The 24,647-nt window shown below is 30.9% G+C and overlaps 2 protein-coding genes across 3 annotated transcripts in view; both read right to left on the bottom strand.

Annotated features, from left to right (window-relative positions):
• Positions 1–13,169, bottom strand: part of LOC148301999 (G protein-activated inward rectifier potassium channel 3-like) — a 39,254-nt gene extending 26,085 nt beyond the window's left edge. Inside the window, exon 1 of the mRNA XM_088272348.1 lies at positions 13,029–13,169. Within this exon, the coding sequence (XP_088128474.1) occupies positions 13,029–13,114 (86 nt within the window). The 5' untranslated portion in view covers positions 13,115–13,169. The remainder of the gene's footprint in view (positions 1–13,028) is intronic.
• Irk1 (Inwardly rectifying potassium channel 1) overlaps positions 13,043–24,647 on the bottom strand; it is a 50,627-nt gene continuing 39,022 nt past the window's right edge. The window contains exons 5-10 of one of the 2 annotated variants that reach the window (XM_088272342.1): positions 24,203–24,382; positions 22,370–22,559; positions 18,834–18,958; positions 16,360–16,465; positions 14,958–15,423; positions 13,043–13,179 (exon numbers count right to left, since the gene is read on the bottom strand). In XM_088272342.1, coding sequence (XP_088128468.1) covers positions 13,068–13,179; positions 14,958–15,423; positions 16,360–16,465; positions 18,834–18,958; positions 22,370–22,559; positions 24,203–24,382 — 1,179 coding nt within the window. In that variant the 3' untranslated portion in view covers positions 13,043–13,067. The remainder of the gene's footprint in view (positions 13,180–14,957; positions 15,424–16,359; positions 16,466–18,833; positions 18,959–22,369; positions 22,560–24,202; positions 24,383–24,647) is intronic. The other variant, XM_088272341.1, reaches the window with a different exon arrangement.

Here is a 24,647-nt window from a genome sequence, read left to right as displayed (position 1 = left end):
AACAAACCCTGTTTTATGGAACGTGTATTAAGTTATCAGAGATTTTTGTACTGTTAGTTGTAGCAACGAGAGCAACGCAAAAGGTAACAGGCCCCCAGGAAGACTACCTAAACGATGGAAAGATAACTGGTCATCCATATTCTAGGGACTTCGAGAACAACAGGACTCAGTCCCAGCCAAAGAAGAAGAAGAAGTTGTAGCAACGTAGCGCAAGAAAAAGGTATGCAATTATAATGGTTACAGGGCCTACCCCGTAAATGTACACCTGGATAATCTGCGAGTACCAAGACGTACTCGTACATATTTACAGGCCAATAGGGAGAGACTTAACAATAAACTACTGAAAGACATCCATTGGAGCTCTGTTATAGGATTGCGTGAACCAGTGAGCTGATTTGACTGTACTTTAATATAATAACTATATGTAGAAAAAAAATAAGATGCTTCGTATCTGTTGAGATCTACAATATTTTTATGTCATCTATAATACCTTGTTTTTTTCGGTGCAGACACAAAATATTTTGTAATCATACTTCTTTTTGACTGATTTTTAATGTAAATGTCCTAAGGGTATATACGTGCTACTAAATATAGTTAGAACGCGTTATCTTACAAAAATGCACTCACTATATGATATAATAGAGGGATTCAACTTTATTTACTGCTATAAACAAATTTTGCATTAAAATACGTGTAACTGTTTTTTGGCACTGTCAAAAGCGAAACAGCTGTCACATAAAAGAATTATATTAAAATAATTATCTTTATTTATTAAATGATTATATAATTAATTGATTACTCTTTTGTTTACTATATTTTGTATGCTAATGTTTCTCACTTGTTTATCTTTTTTTACTACGAGTACATTACATTACATGTTATACTTTTTTGTAAATCTTATAATCTTGATTTTGTATTTACTATGTTAATCTTTATCTTCTTTTCATTCAAACTATGACGTTTATATTTTTTCCGATTTTCATTTGATTTGTAAAAATTCGCTACGACAGTGAATAAGTAAATACATAACGAAACGTACATCTAATATAATAAATATATTAAGAATTTTTTAGTTGTTATTTTTAAAACTATTTTGGTGACTTGCAATACGTCGCGTTAAATTAAAGAAAATTCACTTCAAAGTTAGACAAAGTTCTGAGTAAAAAATTCAAAGTATGTTTTTAATAAGGAGCGTGAATGAGGAAATACGAATGCTGTAGATCTTTGAAGTACCTAATGATAGAGGATTTTTTATCCACTGAATTTGGCGGATAGTAATTTAGGCGGGAACTTTTCCGCCCACTATGGGTCACTCGGCCAAGAACTAAATTATTTATTCCAGTACACGAATACCGAAAGGAATTGGATAGGTAATCTCTCAAAATTTTAAAGATTGTGCATTTTATTTAACTAAAGAGAAATATTAGTATTTTTACCATGAGCATAAATATTTTTAACAAATAATTTTACAGTAGGTCTAAGGGGCCCAATTTTTTATAAAAGATATCGAATTATGATAGAGTAAGCTTGAACCTAGAAACATTGACGGTATCAACGACACTAACCACAGGGCCCCAACAAGATTTAATTACGTTTAAATAAATTTTGTTATTGATATCTCTAGGGATGTAAGTATTGATTTTACAACTTTTCTCGGGAGAGTAGCCTTCCTTTTGACAAGATATTCAAAAGTAATTTTAAATTCGCACATAAAGAACATTTGCATTGAAAATTTTGTGAATGTTTAATAATGCAACATAAATGAGCTTTACGTGAATGAAAATGGATCATCATATGCCAAATAGTTGAACATGTCTTTGCTAATGTCATGATTGATTCGAGAATAATCATTTGTATTCTTGCATCCTGATACATAAATTATCACCGGTCCTGGGATCTCATAAAATTGGAGTAAGTAATTTGCTATAACAGGTAAGCGGATTATATTAGCTCACTGATACCTAGTAATACAAACAGTGCTTAAAATACATACTCACATTCAATTTGAGGTAATCTGATAAATAAAATTGACTCAAGGAGTTATGTATGGACGAAACAAATCATTAATTATTCTAATATAACATGGTCCAAAATAAGAAATGTAATATCTTGCAAAAAAATCACAATGGTTTCACGCTTGCAACGTTTAAGTTTTATATATATATATAGCCGCCTCCGCCTCCGTAGTGTAATGGTCAGCACGCTCGGCTACCGTTCTGGAGGTCCCGGGTTCGATTCCCAAGGGGGTAAAATAAATGTAAGTGATTTTTTCACTGTAATATTTATTCAATATTACCATGGACTGGTACCTGAAGCGGAGGGCTGATCACCTTTCCTTCATGTGTAAACGATCAAGATAACACTGCGTTTATATGACACAGTGCCCTATGCACCATTGGGGTGCGGATAAGGGTTTTATTATTTATTATTATTATTATATATATAAATATATATATTCAGATATCCGCCTGTAGAGGTAAGTGCTTTTGGCTACCATAAATTAGTTAACGGGTACGATTCCCGAGGAGATTGAAATGATTAAAGTGATTTTTTTCTCGCTCCATTATTCACATATTATATATTAAAAGTAATCAGATTAATATCCTGGAATTACACTTGTACCCGAAGTGCGGAACTGGCCATTTAACACTATATCAGTGCAGCACCCCAAGGCGTTTTTTTTAAATAAGATATTATTGTTCATACAATAACACAAGTCTAATCATTACCTTTAATCAATATAATTATAAAGGTATTGAGAATGCGTTGCTTCGATCACTTCACATTTTATACATGGAAATTGTTTCACAAGTTTGAATCATAAAATGATTACATTTATTAAAGGATAAAGAGATTGAACTAAATGTGAATTTTTTCATTGAATATTTATTTTATGAACGAATGTGCCATTTAACTTTCGACATCTTTGAGGAAAAAAGATATGAACCTGTTTCACTTTTATCACGTCCCATAGTACTGAACTGTTTCACATTCTGCAAACATATCCTGACTGACATATTAGTTGATAGTTCAAGAAGAGTAATGAAAGTGGGTGATTAGTATTACGCCCACGTGTGGGGACTAGTAGACTTACTGTACAATACAATACTTGGCATTATCCTTAACACTTTCTTCATTATATTACATAATTGTTATGTTATTCATAAGATGATGTCATTAATCTTAATAAAATGAACGTGATATGAAAATGGAAATATAATAACTATAAAAGCCTTAAGGGGATTGCTTTGTAGTATTTTTAATGATATTTCTTTTACTTTCAGTAATTTAAAGAATTATGTACTTAAAAATTTAGATTATATTTTTTTAATTGTTATTAAATAAATTTAAAAAAGATCCAATTTAATTAACGCATTAGTATTAAAACCACAACATTTACAACAACCTACGAGAAGAAATGAGGATGGAAAAAATTATTATTAATTCATTAAAATAATTTATTAAGATTATATTTGTGTCACCTTAATTAATTTGATTGAAATAATATAAATATTTGACGAGATTAAACGATACCATAATCGTTTTGATAAGGTTGTCATTTAATCAGATAATTACAGCATCTCTTTTCTTTAATATTAATACTACCCTATTCTAAATGAAAGCATATGTTTAAAAAAAAATCCAATCAATTCAATGTTTTATTAGAGTTTATCTTTTCCCAAATAATAAAAAAAAATACTAGGTCTTGAAAAAGATTTGAATTTTGTGAAAAAATCAAGATGATTATTCGTTAATAATATTTGGACTTCCACAACCATTGCGATGCCAGAAAGGAAAATAAAAATCATATGTCACGAATACATGTATAGTTTTGACGCCTGCATCGCCCGTATTATCTTATACGGCTGGCAGATATGACACCTTACAAGGGCCTAGGGCAACCGTATTCTCAGCTTTGAGAATTGATGCCTGCAAATAATCTTAGACAGAAGAGCCTGGAGGCTGTTTGTGGACTCTATATGTTTCACATATGAGGAGATTTGGATGAATGAATAGTGTTAAAGGGTACTTGGATAACCTACAATAAAACGAATTATTTTTATGTGATGGATATTACAATTGCAAAACGAAGTATGAATTTGTGCAATAACGAAATGAAATCCAAAGGAATTCATTGAAAATTTCAAAGTTTTTTGAAATGAAAATTTGCAAATGTCACTGTTATATTTTAACAATTATTGAAAGGCCGTTACACACTGTAGTATATTGCGACCGTTGTTATTTTGCTATATGGAACACCGCGGACGGTTCATCCTCCGACAGGAGAGCACTACACTAAATAATCATCCTCGCTGATTCCCTCATAGAAGTTGGATGATCATTTCAGCAGATCGGCCAGAGGTGGGCGAACACACTTATGTAATACGGCGCTGTGTTCCAGGGGTACACTAAAGGTGCTCTATTAAATATAATAGAAAATATGAGGACTTTTAGGTCCTATTTTGTCGTTCTGTTGTACATTACAATTTGATATGTAAAAAAATTAATTATCAATAAAAAATCTACTTGAAACATGTCAATATATCCTACATGTTATTTTGAAGAAAAAAATATATCCAACAAAATTATTATTTACAAAATTTTAAGTCCCAAACATAGAAACCATTTATAAAAAACCGTAATTTTTCAAATACTAAAGGGTGACAACTATTTGAATTTAAAAAAAAAGGTTAGCTTCGAGATTCTTAAATGATTGTTCTACTCCAAAAAGCAACACTAAGCAATTTTAGCAAAACTTCAAATATTTGGGAATTAAATATTTCAATAAACTCCCTAAAGAAATTAAAAACATAGAAGTTATAAAAATTCTTAAGAAAAAAATTAAAGCCCATTACATATAAATCTTGAACAATATACAAAAAAATCTTTTATACCATTTATTATATGACATTAAACCATGAGTGTAAGTCCCTCTCCAAGCACAAGAGCTCAGTCTCTTTTTTGGAGAGGCACAGTGAATCTAATTATAAAAGTTTTCCATATGTATAAATGTTTAAAATGTATTATGTTATACTTAAAATTGTAAATAAATAAAATAAAAATAAAAATCCCAAAGTCATGTATGGTATAATTGGAATAAAATTTCGATAAATTTCGATAATTCATGGCTAGTAATTTTTATGAAATTTTCCTTATTAATTCCAAGAAATTTTCTATCGCTTCCTTTTCCTGAAAAGGGTCAAAGTATACGATGGTTGATTTTTTTTATTGCGAAGTCCATAATCAATTATTAGATATGCCATCTCAGAGCGCTGACTTAAAGTAAAAGAAAATTTCTGGGAATATCTCGAAAAATGGAAAAAATATTTCTCCAACTTATTTTTATCATTTCAAAACGCTTGAATGAAATAATTTAAGCAATAAAAAAAACTAATAAATGTGTTTACTTTTATTTGGTCTAATTGTGGACTTAATAAAATCATATTACTTTTTTTCTTTACTCCCAGAAAACTTAATTTTTTCCTAATTTGACGTTTTGTTCCATTTCTAAGACCTTTCACAACACTACGTATACAAAGTTCCTAAAATAATAAAATACATTTCACTAATAAATAACACATTCGGACGTGTGCCTTTTAAACTTATAGAAATTTTTGCATGCTTCTACTAGATAACACATAAGTATATCATTTTATTATTATAGGTCATGCAGTTTCACAATCGTATTTTTTGTGTTCTTGTTTGTCGAAATCGGGTAAATTTCTATTAATCCGATATTTTGTGCTCGTAATATCGTTTTTTTTTACATTTGCCACCTCATGATTTGCAATCTTTATACTCACAGATTGTGACGTACTAAATCATTAAATTTTTACTACGAAAAAAAAATCCAAATAAGAAAATATACGAAGAAGTAATTATGAATCGCGATAAAGATAGTGAAACGTATTATCACTTTAATTAATACGCAGGAAATATTATTTTATGTAATTTTATGTAATCTTCAGTATTTACTTTTACACTTACCTACTTACTTTTAGCCAAATTCTGCCAAAATGATCAAAAATATATTTTAATCATTAAGATAAGATTTATCAAGTTATGCATCAATCGACTTATATGATTTACAGATAATGACGCGTGATTTTAAAGGTTGCATCAATGATTAAATTTGTAATATTACTTTCATTATTAAGCTACTTTCCTTGAAATCGGGGTTGAATCTTATTTTTGATTGGAATTGAAAACGATTATTAGGAATATTGTTAAGATATTTTGATTACGCAAACGTATGCATCGAGGTGTACATTGTTGCATTCATTTTATTTTATTGTCAACCACAATTAATTGATTTGATTTTGTGATCATATTTTTCTTACATCTAGAATACCTAGAATGTTATGGTTTTATTTTATTTTCATTATCTTAAGAGAAATATGTTTTATTTGAAATGTTGTCAAATTTAATTTAAAATTTTACATATGATAATGGGACAGTAGTGTCCAAAAAGATGCAGCTTAATATGGAATCCAACAGGAAAGATAATGGCTAATGCCAGCTGCCTACAAGGACAGACAGTGATAGAAGAAGACACCACTGTTTACCATATATTATATGAGACGTACTCACGTGAAGTAAAATAAGATCTATATTTTTTACATTACTAAATATTTCATATTAAATCCCAAGTAAAATGGGTTTCGGTTATGAACAAGGTTTGTCACTTTTCGAGCTCTTCGGATTAGTAGGCAGATAGCACTAGTACTAATTCAACATAATTATTTTACAGTTAGATTTGGATATATAGTAAAGAGAGCGTGAGAAGTACGATAAAGAATAGGAAAGGAGCCCCTAGAAGGAGAGGAACCCTTAACATGAATGGTACAATGTGACATATAGATAAAATATGCAATGATTCAATGATTCATAGTTAATCAAACCATTTCACGTAAGTAACTTACTTTGTTCAAATTTCTCATTTGTAATCTTGTCAAGTCTGCAATTTGTAAATTAATTTCGTCATTCCCCGATAAAATTATTGCGATGCCCTTTTTAAACCGTATTGACTATAAAACGTTCAGCGTCCGTTTGAACGGTGGCTACTCCAAATGACAGGAAGTGGGGTAACCTTCCTAAACAATGGAGCAAATGAACAGCGGTATGAAGTATGCATGGAAAATATTATCTAGGTAGGTACTTGCTCGTATAATCTGGTTGTGGAAAGTGGAGTCTTCGCGTCCTGTGCAGCGAACGCACTGCGGAAAGAGTACGGAAAATTAAACCAATTTTCAAATCTTCCAATTTAAGTTTAAAAAAATTAAATCAAATTAAAGCTGAATCGAAAGTACAGGCAATTTAATAAATTCATGTGATCATAATAAATTTCAACCGCGTTTTTTTAGGAAACCTTATCAAAAATGTAAATATGTAGTAAAAATGGCTATCTACCAACCAAGCTATGTGAATTTGTGAAAAACGCATCGCCAGAATTTCATTGACAAACATGCTTAAATTTATGTGTTTTATCTTGATAGGTCTAGTAGTAAAAATGTTTGTCGAGCAATTCACCGAGGTGCCAGTCTGACAAGCGATGTCTGCGTCAACAATGTGACGAAACACAAACATAAAAAGTATAAATTTTTCGTGGTTAATACTTCACTTCGCTTTAAAGAAAACTTGAAGTCCACAATTTAAAAAAAAATCTATTGTAGAATAGTTTCAGACTGCAATAACTTCAATGCATAAATGTCAACTCAACTAAAGTCAACCAAATAAAAATATATTTAAAATAAAAACTCTTGCATGAATAAAGAAAATCGGAAATACGATAAATCGTTCGAGAAATATTAATAATATTTTTAGATAATTTTGATATTTTAAATAGCGCCATTTTTTCATAAAATACTAACTCAAGATTGCTTATATAGGCCGAAATTGGCTTCCAAAAAATAATAATAATAAAGTATATTTAATCACAAAACATTATGAAACATTTTAACATTAACATCAAATCCTAATTTAAAGATTTACAAATTATGGACACATAAAATATTTATTTAGGATGAGTAAAATGATGATAAATTATGCTTTTCTGAATGTCATATATTTTATTATATCTACTCAATGCTAATTTTCGGGAAAAAAATGTCGACGATATAACATTTATATGACACAAATAACTATAAATCAGTTAAAATTTAATTTGATTTGTACCTTTTAAGATATAATTTAGAGATATACCTTATTATTATAAAACGCTTTTCTGATTTGAATTATGAATTATATTTTATCATACTTATAGTTAAAATTCGGAAAAAATTGTCAATGATATATCAAGATTTGAAATTTTTTAATTAAGTTATTAAAGAAAGCCATAGTTTTGTACTAAGCTGATATTGTAATTACTCATATCATATCAAATTATTTTGAAATAGCGTAGTGACATAATAAAAGTTATAAAGCTTCGTGTTTCGGGTTGAAATATTGTTCTAGCAATAAGTGATATACGAATAGGTATATTATGAATATCATATTTACTGAAATTAATTTAAATCAATTAAAATTTAGTTTATTTTGCACCTTTTAAGATATAATTTTGAGATATACCTTAAGATTTAAAAATCATTATTATTTCATATGCTCCAATATAACTGGAATTGACTTTTTATTTTCGCCTCTATCTCCTCATACAACAGATTTATTCGTTATAATACTGTTCGCATGTTTATTGCCAGTGGTCTGATCAACTAACAATATAACACAAAAATAGTGTGTAGATATTCCGGAAATTCGCATAAAAAGTACGGATATGTAAAAATAATATCATAATTTAATCGGGAACAGATCAGTAGGTAAATTTTTGCGATACGATTCAAATATCACATACTATGACATTACTCGTAGGATGTGATAATTAAATTAATTACGAAGTTCGTGTTATCGTCGTGCGTCTTCCTGTCTAAATGCACGTTAAATAATCGAGTCACTTTACGCGTATATTCAAACATTGTACTAAATTTTTGAGATAACCAGAGATAATAAAATCATACAAAGGTAGTTCAGCCGTTCCCATCCGTAAATATGACAGCTGAAATATTTCAACACCCACACGTCAAGTGCTTCCGCTATTTTTAAACTTTTTAGAATATTTCAGGTTAGTCGTTCAAATTATACTATTTCGTTACTATTGCATTTTTTATTGTTATTGAATTAATGTAATCATGATTAAATTCCTCGAGTTTAAACATTTAAACTAATTGTTGTTTTTCGTAACATTAATTTGACTATTTCAAATACTCGTTGATTCCTTAGTGTGTTATCCACTGTAATTCTCTTAAATATTATTTTATTGTTATTCACTGAAAATAAGTTTAACAATATGCAAATTGATTAAAAAGCCTATTTTTTAATTTATTTCATCCTCATTCGATTTGAGTTTTGTATGAAACTGGAGATACATTCAGAAGTATTGTTATTTTACAAAATAATGTCATTATGTGTCATACCAGCTGGTACATAATGACACAAAATTATCAAAATTACACTTTTGAGATTTCGTTGTAATTAATTGTTGAATATTTGAGGTATCTCAAATATTCAACAATTAATTAATTAATAATACATAAAAATACAACAAAATTGAAAAATAGTGATATTCGAATATGTTTATTTAATTTGTCCAGTAGCCGGGTTTACGTTACCGACGTCATCAGACTGGTGGGAAGCTAGACAAAATTCTATGTTACATACATATCAAGGCAGGCAGGGGTTAGAAACTATGATTTTATATTTTTTTTTGGAATATTTTTCTTTCAACATGAATTAACATTGAAAATTAATTTAAGACTGATGACGTCAGTAACGATAAAACCCGGTCACCGGGCAATAAAATAAAAATGGATAAAAAATAGTATGATTGTTATTTTTTTATATAAAATGCAGTTCCACCAAGAAATGTCAACTTGAATCTAATTTATTTTAATTTTCACCCAGGAGTACAGAATAAGCCAAAGACTTATACAAGGTATTTTTTTAAATAATGAATGAGAACGGGGTGGTAACATTTGTTACTTTTTTTGGAATTGGATCTCATCCAATCCATGAACTCTAATCAACAAATCTCCACTGACTGTCAATATGGGGGTAAGTACTAAATGTTAGTACATAGTGAAGAACCGTCGATTGACATTGGTCGGGTGCGGATATTGAGACGACCATGGCACAAGAAATTAGGTATAATTTTCACACCGCACTACCTTGTTCGACACTCCGACAGTCCTGCCCCATTATTCCATCTCCTCACATCCTGCGGTCGCATCATATTATTATAGTATCATGTTTTGTTTAACCGATGCATACATTATCTAACGAGACATCGAGACACGTTGCGCTAACAATTTGGACTCAAATTATCTTAAATGTGCTGTTTTACATTATACTTGACCACTCTCAATTCTCAAAGTAGGTTTGAAGATATTGCCACCAAGTAATAAGTACCCTAGTTTAAAACAAATTATTGTTTTTTGTCATCTCAACATAGATAAAGAAGAATATGGAAGTTTTTACATTTTAAAAATGTTCAACCTTCCGGAAGATTTACATGTAAATGCCCAGACTTCCATATTTTCTTCATCTATGTTGAGATGTCAAAAAAATAATATGAAAAATTACTCATATAATTGGAGATAATCCCGATTTTTGAACAAGTATTTGAACACACTTAAAATGTTGTTAATAACAAATTGTTTATAAAAATTATCGGAATGAATGTGACTTTTTTGGCCCCTATCCGCACCTGATGGTGCATAGGGTACTGCATCATAAAAATGCAGTGTTATCTTGATCGTTATCACATTAAGGAAAGGTTATCAGCCCTACTCTTCAGCAACCAGTCCAGGGTAATATATTGAATAAATATCAGAGTGAAACAATCACTCATATTTATTTGACCCCCTTGAGAATCGAACCCGTGATCTCCAGTACGATAGCCGAGCGTGCTGACCATTACACTACGGAGGGAGACTCTATGATATATGATTATAATGCAATAAAGTTGTACAACCAAACACACCGAACAAAACCTTACACATACCCCTTTCGGTCTAAAGAACTTCGATTATTTTGCAATAAAGTTATCCTGTTTCCTGTTTCCATTATCCATTATCAACCTGTTTCCATTATCCATAAATTCATTAAAAATAGAAACTTAATATGAAAGAGCTATTTAAAAATGGTTGATGGAGGTGGTAAGATCTGAAATAGATCGCGTCATTCGGCCGCATCGTATTTGATTGCATGTCATGAATAATTTTCTTTTATATAATTTTAAAAATGTTTTTAAATGTCAGTTCACGTAAGCGATAATAAAATAAAAAGGTTTCTGAATGCACCAACAGTATACGAGTATACCGAAGAATTGAACTAAACTCAAACTAAATTTCAAAAAAATCAAAAAGCATTAAGTAAAAAACTTAAATTTGCCCACTATTGATAACATTCTAATGGATTTAGAAAAGTATTAAGGCCAAATTCGCAATAATAAAACTCAGTTACCTTCTAGCAACGCATACAGCCGGTCCTCAGATAACGCTCATTAAAAAAAATACATATTGTTTTTTAGAATATACATTGAAAAAATATATTACTATATTTTTTATAACTCTTAACCATTCAATAATTGTTGTCTTTTCAGACCCATATATTTAATTCGAAGAAAAAGGTTTTTTTTCAATACGAAAACGGTGTTTAAAATGTTTTATTACGTCTATCGAATACTAGGCCTTAAGTAGGGTAGAGGTTACATAAGAATTGAGAATTCCTTTTAGAGTCAAATGTAATCCTTATACATATATGAGAAGTTAAGAAATAATTGTGTGCAGGTTAGTACTTTAAACTAGTTCAAATGGTGGGAAGTTGTAGACTCTCCTTTTGTTCGTAAAAGACTGCAAATGTAACGTCTAATTTGCATACAGCAAACGGTCATTATTCAATAGAATAATGTTGCTGACGTTAACATATGAGAATATGCTCGTACATATGTTGGTATAACGACGTTAGATAATACACATAGTAAGCATTATGCATATCGTATATCTTGTAGCGTGTAGCTAAGCATATAAAACTATTGATATAAATATATCCGCTTCAATCGGGTCCAAGCATTCAATTCAATAAACAAATACGCAAGGTTAAAATTATTTATCTGTATAAATACGTATTTGAAATATTATTTTCAGATACAAAGGTTGAAAGGAATCTTTTTATACCTAATAAAAAAGATATAAATTAGATTATAAAGGATTGATACTATTTCTGCAGGGATTTTTTGTTGTTGTTGATAAAGTTAATCCATTATATTAGGTGGACCAGGAATTAAACCATTCTTTTGTAGCGTGGCATTAAGGGTTCATTCATTCCATCGGAGACCACCAGAGAGGTCACATGTCTACTCACGCCCGATTTTTTTAAAGCTAGATTTTTTTTAAATATATTGAGAATTTTTTTAAAGCATTTTTAGCTGCTAACCTTTCAATAAATCTTTTCTATTCAAAACCGTTATTATTTTTATTTAAAACTCATTTTTTCAATGCAAAAAGGGCATTTTAAGAAAAAATCTATTACGTAAAATGTTACCTGGATTTAGAGAACATTAAGTTGTGACTTAACGAATGCTGGGCTTTAAAATTTATTTTAAAAATCTCTTTCTTTAATTATAAAATATAATTCTAAAATCTAAAATCTTTCTGAAAGTACAACATATAATTGTAATCATAATTGATAACCTCTTCCTATCTATTTTGTATTTTTTAATACCCCGTATGTAAAAATCTAGGAGGTTTAATGTATGGTACATACTCTAGATAGAAAAATTAGGACAAAACTTGTTACAAGCTTTACAAAAATAACTTTTCCTTGAATAAAAAAAAAGGACAGACTTAACATTAAAAAAAACTGTCACTATTCAAAAAAAGAATTCAACAAAATACGCACCTATTCGGAGGTATACATTAGCGCCACTCAAGCGGCGGGGAAATGCGTAAACATTACAAAGAAAATGATGCACCTACCGCTTTGGAGGTTCTGCGCGACGGCGGCAGGTGGCGCTGCTATACGAAGTCTGGCGGGGTTTGGTTTTCTGTTCTCCGGTAATCATCTATGGAAATCTTTAACGATGGAGATTCCGTGTGAATCTGTGGCGATAGATGACCGCTTGGTGTTCTGAAATTAAAACAATGCAAGGATATTTTTAAAATATTTTATTTTTTATGTAATTATTAATAAGCCTGAGAAAAATCTCCTTGCCTATTATGTACAAGGATTTGTAGCATATTTGGTTTATATGTTTAATGATAGCGGATGTGTGTTAATAATATTAAATGAATAAGGTATTGCATTAAAAAAAGTTAACTTGGATTTTGAGTAGAAAACTATTTGCATTTATTTGATAAATAAATGGGGATCAACTTTAAAACAAAAAAAAAGATACATATAAAAATTACTTCTGTGGTTTCATATTATGAACAATTCATAACAGGCAGGTTAATTATATATGTACTGTAATATTTTTAATTATTTAAATTAAATTTGCAAAAAATATGCTACTTAATAGTAATAGTAATGTAAATAGTTTGTACATGAAGTGTTGAATTAAAAAAAATATTTGTGTGGGTACTACTTAAGCGAGTAGGTACTGAATTGAATTACCTCTATTGATAATATAAATTAACATTTTGCACAAAAACAACCTTTCTACTACTTTTTTAGTAACATAAATTGCGTTTTAGTAATATAAATCTTTTTTTATTGACGACCAGAGACGCACTTTTTAGTTTGAAATAAAGATTTCCGCTAGTAAAAAAATCTATCAAAGCAACGCAAAAATATGCAGAAGGCTTTCTCTTACCCTAAAATATGCTTTTTTACATCAATGTGTCCATGTTTGTATCAATAATAGTCAGCTTCGTTTACATTCCTTGACGCTTTTATAAAGCGATAACCACAATCAGAAACAGTGATTTGCGGTCAAGTTTCAGTATTATCAGAATTATCGCATTAACATTAGCATGCTTTGTTACTAACTAGTATTGATAAAGGAAATTAAAAATAATGATTAAAATAGTAATTAACCGTTTTATTTGGGTATCGACAGTATTTCAATTCACGATACCTTCTTGAAGTAATCAACAAAACATTAGTTTTTTCTTGATAGTTAAATTAACCCTATGAAAAAAGTGTTTTGGGGACTTCAAAATGGAGTTTTAATATCATTATTTAAAACCATAGATTTTTCATTGACAATTATTCGCAAATATCTCACATATTCGTTAACTTGAGGGTTTTAATTTCTTTGAAATAATACTTTAATTGTGCAATTAAATGTTAAACGATGTGCGAATTAAAAGTATACATAATTTAAAAAAACACAGAGTGTAGTTTAAATTAACCTTTTCAAAAGTTTACCTTTAGTTTAAAGTCACTAAAATTTGAAAATGCTCGTTAAAAATGAAGATAAAATAAGATATAACTATATAACTGATCATCACGCCACTTCTCCGTAGAAGTGGGCAGAGAGAATAGAACGCCACACCAATCTGTCTTTGCAAACAATCATCACCTCTTCCACGTTCATACATCTCCTCATACATACCCGCTGATTATTTCGACTCATGACCCGACCGCTTTCAAGTATTTGAAATACTTAATCCTGCCAAGTTTTCCTCGGTCTACCTCTGTTTTTATTACCAACCACATTCGCCTCATAAATTTGTTTTACTATTCTTTTTTCCGCCACTTTGTGATACTTTGTCCGCTTCCGTAGTGTAATGGTCAGCACGCTCGGCTACCTGTGTTAATTAATGATCTAGATAACACTGGTTTTATATGATACAGTGCCCTATGCATCATTGGATGCGGATAAGGGTTAGAGGAATTCTTTCTTCACTCACTCGAAATTACTTTGAAGTGGTGAAATAGCAAAAATTAAATGATTGACGAACCTGTACATCCTAACATGATTGTGTGTGCCGTTGGTTCCATTAGTCCCATTGTGAACGAGACCATTGTGAATTAAATGCTGTTCAGACCCGTGACGATTAAGGTTTTGCAGCAAATGGTGATCGGACCCATGCCGGGGCAAGTTGTGATGCTGGCCGCCATTTTGGTGACGATGATTCTCGTGGTGATGAGCGTGATACTCGTGATGATTTCCATTCACCAATATTCCATTATGCTCCTCCTCTTCGTGGATCTTCTCTTCGTGATTTATATCACCGTTCTGATGCCGCATTGGCACCTGGCTCTGGGCTTCCAGCATTCTGCGGTTCTCTTCTATTCTAGATTCCGGTATCTTAATTTCTATGTGTTCGTCCAGCGACATGGAGTCTACTGAACATGAGTCCAGGGTGTCGTTAGAAGGAGAGGGACCCAGGTGTACTGGAATGGTAGAACTGACAGCGAGGCGATCTAAAGGGAGAATTATGAACAATGAAATATAAGGAAAAATAAACATTTTTCATTGACGACCAGGAACGTACTATTTAGTTTTAAAAAAATCACTAGCAAAAAATCTGCCGAAGGCAAAAATTGTAAAAAAATATGCAAAATATTCCAATATGTGTCGGGTTGTAGTCCCGTGGTTAGTGACTCGGATTCATGAGTAAGATTTTCTGGGTTTGAGCCTACATACTCTTATCACAATTTGATAAATGAGCCTCTTAGGCTCACAGAAATATGTAGTATGAAATACAAGTATTTTTTACAAAACGAAAACTCAAATATTTCTCTTTTTAAAACAAAATCTTCCTTGCTGAAATTTTAGAATATTTGAAAAATTCAATGATGACAAACGGTTTAAACCGTTTATTTAAATAGACGGTTGTTAACCATATTTTTGTTGGAAAACATGATTTTTCGGTCAACTTTATTTTGGCATCAATTACGCTGATATTTTAGCCTTGTAAAGTTTATTGTTACAATATCCCCAAATAAAATATGACACAACTTGTTTATGTTATTTTTAAAACTTATAATGGGGGTGGGGACAATTTTCTGGTATAAAAATTGCGATAAACCTTTCCGAAAATTCATGTCCGATATTCTCTAAGAAGAGGAAAAAATTCTTCTCTACGAAATCTGTGTTTTATGAAGACATAAATTATGTAAAAATAATAAAAATAAATCTCACCATCTCTAGGTTTTGTTTTACTACAAAATTACATACAAATATCCACATATGTCATTCCTATACAAGTTACATCATACCAACTGACAGATGGACTCGGACGTTTATTTACGTCCATACTCCCGGAAATGTTAAAAATCAATGCGAAATAAAGACATACATATAACTCTCATTACATGGAAAAAGAAGGACTGTCAAAATAAAAAAAATATTGTCACCGAGTCTACTTGGAGCGCTCATTGTTGCTTTCAACTCGTCTAGTTGTCTCGCGCTACACAAGGGAGTATCCACTTCATACGTGTTGTTAAACAGAGTGTAGTCCACCTGAAAAGTTTAACCAATGTGACATTTGCTTACGAACAGAGAAACTGGATTATTCTTCTGGAATTCCGTTAACATTAAAAGTTAAATTAATGCTACCTTTTTTTTATTTAAGTACTTACATGGGAAATTTTCCAATATTCTTTATACATCAATGAATCTACTCGAAATATATTCAAAGCCTACTGGACATCAGCATAATATTGTTTAAAACGGTTTTATGTTATTTTAACAATTTTATTCGTAACCCATAACTAAAATTGGGCTAGACGTCAATATTTTACTTCTCTTAATATATTTTCCAAGTAATGAATGTTAACGCTTCTTTTGTTAATTCAATCAGAAACATGGAAAAAAAACTTCAAAACATAATTTTTACATCGAAAGAATATCGCTGCCTTATTAATACTAATAAAGTACACTCTTAAAAAATGATTTGGTTTTGAACATGTGCATTGTATAACTAATTGGTGGGGGTGCCTTTGTCACCATTTTTAAAGACAAAAACTGTTTTGAATACGGTTTTTTGTCGTTATACAGCTAAAATGGCCGAATTCAGCACATCTTACACATGTTAAGATGGCGCTCAGAAAGAAACATCGCCCAAGCCACCCTACCAGCGGGTCTAATAAAATATAACAAAATATACAACATATTTATGAATCAATTCAGATATTCGCCTTTGGATATTTGACATTCAAACAAGAAACGTACAGACTTTATGAAACATAATATATTTTTCTTCAAATCGTAAAATTTATTATTTTCTTCGCTTGAAATCAGGTTTTTTACAATAAAAAATTCGGCGCGTCAATCGTAAACAAAGTATTTAGTTTCAATTAAAATATCGGTTTCTTAGTTTAAAGAATGGTGGATGGACTTTTGGTTATTGTGTTTCCTTTTTGATGTTGTATCAAATTTAAATTTACAAAGCAACACTCTCATTTTTCGAAAAATAATAACAAACATCCATTTGTCTTGATGCCAAATCAAACAGTCTAAAAGCATATTTTAAACGAAAATAGAATGTTTGATGTCAACAACTTATTTCTACTACGAAATATAATAGACACTTGAATAAAATTAATTATTTCATCTTTTATTTTTGTAAATTTATTTGAGAACAAAGAGATTATCCAAAATGACACACAAACGAGTGAAGGCACAAAAAAATATTTCAATAATATATTTGACTCAAAGAATTTGGAGAAAAACGTAAATTCAACAATATTTTAATTACACACAAATTTCTAATAAATTTAAGCTCAGCGCATAGAGCATAATGATGTTACATAAAAATGACCCAAATTCAAAATTAACACTTATTAAAGACTTATTTGATGCTCATGTTTCATTTTACTTATGTACTTTTACAAATATGTTATTAACAACATGAATAAAAAATAAACTGTTAGGTGTGTTAGATTCTAAGTAGGAAGGATGGTATCAGACGGTTGACTACGATGGATAAATAAAGCGTTAAAAGTACAGAAAACTTTAACTTTACATTTGTTTATTTACAACGACTTTGGCATTTCGAAACCGGTTGTGAATCCGTACTGTCGGAAAACAAATGAAATGTTGCCTAATAAAAGTTCAGCTCAAGTTATCTACACTACATATGTAGTTAACTTACTGACTTCCCTTTGGAATTATATCCAAAAATACAAGACTGATATCCCTTATTTGTAAGTTTTTTTTCGAATGAAAAGGAAAGGGTCCACTCCACCACAATAGGTGTCAATTTTAGTACAAAATAAAGAAAGAGAAAGAAGAAGTAAATAAATCTAAGAACCTGCAACATCAGTTTTATCGTTAGACGTCTACTAAACTGCGTAATGAAGCTCCCTAACCAATTTATGATAATATAAAAAATCATGCTTGCAATATTTAGTTACTTTAACATACTTAAGTACGGAGAAAGATAAATATAGATAATAAAAAAATACAATTAAAACAATTAAGATGATGTTTCAATCAGATTAATTTCTAATTGTCTGAATTTGGAATTGATTCCATAGGGTACTTGAACTGATGCAGAAAAAACCGTTTTCATACATAAAAAAATTTCGTATAGTCAGAAACTTTAGACTTGATTCCTATTTATAAACTCAACTCTCTAAGGTTTTATTATGTTGAATTGAGCCTACATACAATTCAAAACAAAAATATGAATCTATTAAACATTAAAAAAATGCATTCTTCAAACGCTTGTTAAATCATTTAATTATCCACTATCGTGTACGGTTTATTCAAATTCACACTTATGTGATGTGAAGTTAACTTTAAGAATTGCGAAGTTACTCACGTTCTTACAATCAAAATAATATTATTTACTAGAAAAAATATGGTATTTAAATACTTTTAAAACCTCATATTCTCCCGTCTCCTTCTTGAATGAGACGATGGGCTCGAACCTGTGACCCCAGAATATTTCTGAGGGTAGAAAGCTGCTTCTCGCCTGAGTTGTCATGCCTGTAGATTCTATTACCCCCTCTGTGAAAAAAAAGATAAATTAAGCATCTATAACCTCTCCTTTATGGAAATATATGTATTTTTAAACGCATATATTTTTTTAAGAGTGATTTATCTTATTTTAAACACTAGGTACAAGAATAAAATTTAAAAAAAAAGCGTTTCCCAAACAAATATTATTAGTGTTAGCGTTAATATCGCGTTCAACAGTTCAAATAACTTTGTTTAATAAAAATCGATTGAAAATAAGAACTTTGTTTCAAATATTGAATGTAATCAGACGTTTAATGCCTCCATAGTGTAGTGATTAGCACATTTGGCTGCCATGCTGGAAGTCAACAGTTCAATTCCCAGTGGGGTTAAAAAAATACTGTGTTTTTTTCACTATAATATTTAATTACTATTATCATGGACTGGTACCTGAAAAGCAGGACTGATCGCTTTATCTTCGTATAATAAACACAATTTGGTGAAAGTGCCCTATGTAATAAATTGGGTAAGGGTCAAAAGTAATCAGACCTCATACTTCCTCATATGCTCTACGCTGGCAGCCAAAATATTAGGAATATACATACATATATTCATGTACAGTGGAACCTCTCATAACGACTTATTCCCATAACGAGCAAAAAAAAGGCGAAAATATTGCTCCCTTAACGAGCGACATTTCGCATAGTGAGTTACAGAGAAAGGACAAGTTCTTTTTTCACGACATTCCCTTGTAAGCCGGGACTTCAAAACTAAAAATGTTTCGCTTAACGAGTTATACTTCTGGAACGAATTATGTTCGTTATGAGAGGTTCCACTGTACATATGAACAGTATGTATATATTTTTTCCTGTCTTACTGATTGTCCCATTATATCAATTTTTCCTAGAACTACTCGCAAATACTTAGTATGTACTTGTAAGTACGCATTCAAACCCAAAAAAGGTGAAATGGTTACAAATAGTTGACACGTAAAACGTTTAAATTATGCTAATAATGGGATTGATATTGTTGTTTATCGTCAAATATTCATTAAGTACTCATTAGTACGTGTTTTTATAACTTTATGTGCACATGAATAGACACAAACAGATCGAGCGAAGATTACGGAAGCAATTGAAAATTTTAATAGATCACGGGACTTGACAATTTAGTATTCTTCCCATGACTTTGTATGATGTTTTCATTTTGTAAAGTTTATTAACGTCGCGTACAAAATTGCGAAGCGTGGATTCATACATAGATTTATACATCATCTTGTAGTTAGGTAGGTACTTCATAACATTCTCAATCCGCAATACTGAATTTTCATGTTATTCTATTTTCAATTTAATGTTTCTTTTGTTTTTGGTTTTCTTTCTCATTTAAAACGCCACTAAAGAGATTACTTTCATTTCAAACCATAACCAAGAAATGCTTTTTTTTAAACCCTTACGCGCACCCCAACGGTGCATAGGGTACTGCATCTTCTAAACGCAGTGTTATCTTGATCGTTAACACACGAAGGAAAATTAATCAGCCCTCCGTTTCAGGTACCAGTCCAGGGTAATATTGAATAGATACTAGAGTGAAAAAATCACTTATATTTATCTGACCCCCCCTGAAAATCGAACCCGAGACCTGCAGAATAGTAGCCTAACGTGGTGATCATTACACTACGGAGGCGGACAAATACTTACAATTTAATATTCTACTCATAACTTTGTATAATGTTTTCAATTTGTAAAGTTTATTACCGTCGCGTACGAAATTGCGAAGTGTGGATTTATGCATAGATTTATACATCATCTAATAGTTAGGTAGGTACTTCATAACATTCTCAATCCGCAATACTGAATTTTCATGTTATTCTATTTTCAATTTAATGTTTCTTTTGTTTTTGGTTTTCTTTCTGATTTAAAACGCCACTATCTAGAGTGATTTACTGGTTAGTAAACATTTTCTCAAGCGTCCTTTAAAATAAAAGTATTATATTTCAAAGCAAGATATTTCGATAATGAGAATCGAGAATGCCAACAGAAGAACATCTGGGAGATAAAAAAATATATTTGTTCGCTCATTGAGCTGGAGTTGTCATAAATAATGAATATTGATTTTTTCAATAAAGTTTATATTCCATACCAAAAAGCCCATATTTTGAAGCTGTGTAAAAAAAATAGGCAAAAAGATTAAGAAACATAAATTGTATACATTTATTTAAAGAACAATTTTAAACACATTTTTTTTGCAGAGACCCACCAAGCCACCTTGTATGTCTTGTCGGTGATTGATTTCACAAATGAAAATACAAGCTGACTTAGTACATAACTCAAAGAAAATTAATTATACTTTGTGGAAGACTTTATACGATCTTACCTAAGGATGATTTAGATAAATGAAAGGATCCAGAGTAAATTAGATTTAGGGTATCCTCAGCCAGATGGTGCATAGGGCACTTAGTCTAATGGAATGCGTTAAATCAATTCTCAAATATTGTACACGAAGGCAAGGTAAGTCAAGTCCAGGGTTCCGAATTCTGAATTTGGCCTAAAATCTATTTACCTTTATTCTAATATTTGAGTTGGAGTTTGTAGGCCTCTAGGGTTCATATGGTATAAATGTTACTTATAAAAGATACAATGAAAAAAATAATTTTAAGTAAAATATAAATAATATAATATAATAATAATATAACCATATCCGCTCCCTAGGTGGAGCATATGGAGTCCACAAACTGTCTCCAGGCTTTTCTGTCGGCTGCACAATACACAAAATATAAATACACTCGAAAATGTAATAAAATAATAACTGCATATTGTTTATTCCACACATATTTTATTTGACCAGTGACCGGGTTTCTTCAGTAACGACAGTCAGTTTCGGGTTCAGTTCTGACATTTTCAATCTGATGACGTTGGTAACGACGAAACTCGGTCACTGGTCAAATAAAATACATGTGGGGAAAACTAAATAGTTATTTTATTATAAAAAAAATGCAGTTTAACCAATAAATTCCTCTTCTTCAAACCCTTATCCGCACCCCAATGGCGCATAGGGTAGTGCATCATATAAATACAGTGTTATCTTGATCGTTAATACGTGAAGGAAAAGTGATGAGCCCTCCGCCTCAGGTACCAGTCCAGCGTAATAATAAATAAATATTAGTGTGAAAAAATCACTTATATTAATTTGACCCCCCTCCCTGGGAATCGAAACTGGGACCTTCAAAACGGTACCCGAGCGTGCTGACCATTACACCGCGGAGGCGGACATGCTAGTATGGTACATATATAACTTAAATTATGCTTCATAACATAAAAATACGTATGAAAAAGAGCTCAGGATAATGGATATTACTGCCATATGGTGTTAACTTATGAAATAAATGGAAGATAATTTTTGTGGTACTTATATCTACCTATGTAGATATAGGGTTCATAATTCCAGCCCTGGTCAATCACTCACCTAGCATAACTACTATCTCGAATCTCTCTCTCAGCATATCAGACGCCGAAAGGCCATAAAGTGGTGAGTTCTCGTTTATCTTGTGCACTATGGTGGTGGGCCAAATGAACATCAGCCTGTCTTCTTCTCCATCCGCTCCGACCTTCAACTCCTGCTGGTAGAATGGAAGAAGTTCTCCTTCCCGCGTCACCTGAACGCCAAATAATTGTACATATAATAACTACATACAATAAATATACAGTTCTGATCAAAAACATCCATGCTAGTTTCATAATACCTAAAAATATTTGTATTGCACTTATGAGCTAATAACTCTTTACCTTCCTCACCCTAAAGCAGTGGTCGGCAACCTTTTGGGTAAAAAAAAACTATTTTGAATTTTTTATTTGATAAGTGGGTAAAAAAGTTCTTAAATAATGTAATTTTTAAAGAAAAAATTTCTTTTCATAAAATAAAATTTTGAAACAAAGGGAGTGTTGCCAGTTCTAGTTTCATGATAACAGTGTAAAAATTTTAAGTTATTTACTTAAAATTAATAAGTGAATTTTTATTATTATTATTGTTACGGGTAAATACTTTTATAAAAAAAATCATCATCATATTTTCCAAATTCTTCTTCATCTGATTGATTTGATTTGATTGTGATTTCAAAATGCGTAATACAAATGTTACAAACACAATAATATGTAATATTTCTTAATAAAACGTTGTTTAAAAAAAATTCAATAAACACCTCGAAAGTACTTACTGTTCACAAAATACCAAGTGTTATTTATCACTTAAAGTAAACGCAAAAATTTAATCTAAATAAAATATTGTTGCTGTTGACGGAGTTATATAAAATATATTTTTAAAAACTCATTCTTACTTTAAATACTGTTCAGCAAATTTGGACATAAGACGCGAATGAGGTTTCAGTCATTTTTTATTAAATACAGAAAAACAACAAAAACCAACAAAAAAACTCATGCACTTCGTTATTTTTAAATTTATTGCAAAAACGTCAGTTTTGTACGGCTCCAATTTTCTACATATTATAAATTAAAAGTAAATATCTGTACATTAAAAAAAACAATTAACAAAAATACATAAAGATAAAATCATTTAAAGCGTTGAATCATGCCAGAAGCATTCATGCAAAATAGAAGAGAATACATATTACAAGTGGAAATTAGTAGCTTAATAAGTAAATAATAAAAAAAATCGAACTAAACCAAGTGGGTCTAATATCTACGAAGCAAGCAGGAAAATGCTCACATATTTTCCAGAAAAAAATATATCGTGAATAATTTACAATATAAATACCGATCGAATATTGCAGTAGAAAGCCAATAAAACAACCGTTACGCTTAGCCAAAATGATTTAAACGCCATAATTATTAATGTCCTCAAAATTATTTTAAATAAAATGTAAGTTGTACCGTAAAGTTGGTGTACTTTGCAAATGGTGCAAGCCCAAATAGGTTAGTTTACAACAGTTAAACTTCTTCAAATCATGTATTGTTTACATACATTTGTGACCTGTTGGGATTTTATAAGTTATCTTAGCGTGTATCTTTAGATAATTTTGTAGATATTTTGGACAGAATTTGTGGGCGGTTTAGTGTAAACAATACCTGACTTCAAAAAAGTACATCTGTATCACGTGGATTTTCTTTGTAACAAGGTTCTAGAAAACCACGTTCTGGTAAACATTTTTCTTTTCAGTTTTAGTGACCATTTTACTGCAATAGTTGTCGGTAGAAGATGATAAGGAATTGCAGCGAACGTATGCAAAGCGCAACATATTTACTTGGAAGCAGGGATAATGCACTTTCCACGTGGTCTGAATACCTTTTTCCGAATGATCTGGGCGCGCACGTGCGCTTCGAGAATGTGCGACTTCCTTATGTCCCCGACTCGAAACAATAGGCAGAATTCTCCGTCTCTCAAACAGACCACCGCGTTCCGCGAGAAAAGCAGCGTTGTGGTTCGCTTTTTGGCGCGAGCTAGTTTCGCAAATATTAGACCCACCTATGGACAAAGAAAAACAATCTATGTATATCCCAACTGTCTCCTTCGAGCGGGAAATTACCGACGCCATCTTAGAAAGATTCTTCGGTAAAAAGAAGCTCTTGTGTTTTATATTATCGTGGTATTGCTTGCGCTTAATGAAAATAGAAATACTCCCACGTTTTAAATATTGTTTACCTTGAAAATATATTATTATGTATGAAATAGGTTGGATTATTGAGATCTCAATCATACTTTCAATAATTCAGTTCCGAAATAATCAAAC

Source organism: Brachycentrus maculatus, unplaced genomic scaffold, assembly GCF_059751285.1.
Source record: "Brachycentrus maculatus isolate JH-2025_06_01 unplaced genomic scaffold, ASM5975128v1 h1tg000494l, whole genome shotgun sequence".
Lineage (NCBI taxonomy): Eukaryota > Metazoa > Arthropoda > Insecta > Trichoptera > Brachycentridae > Brachycentrus > Brachycentrus maculatus.
The sequence above is the reverse complement of the archived record's forward strand: the minus strand, read 5'-3'. Positions and strand labels throughout refer to the sequence as shown.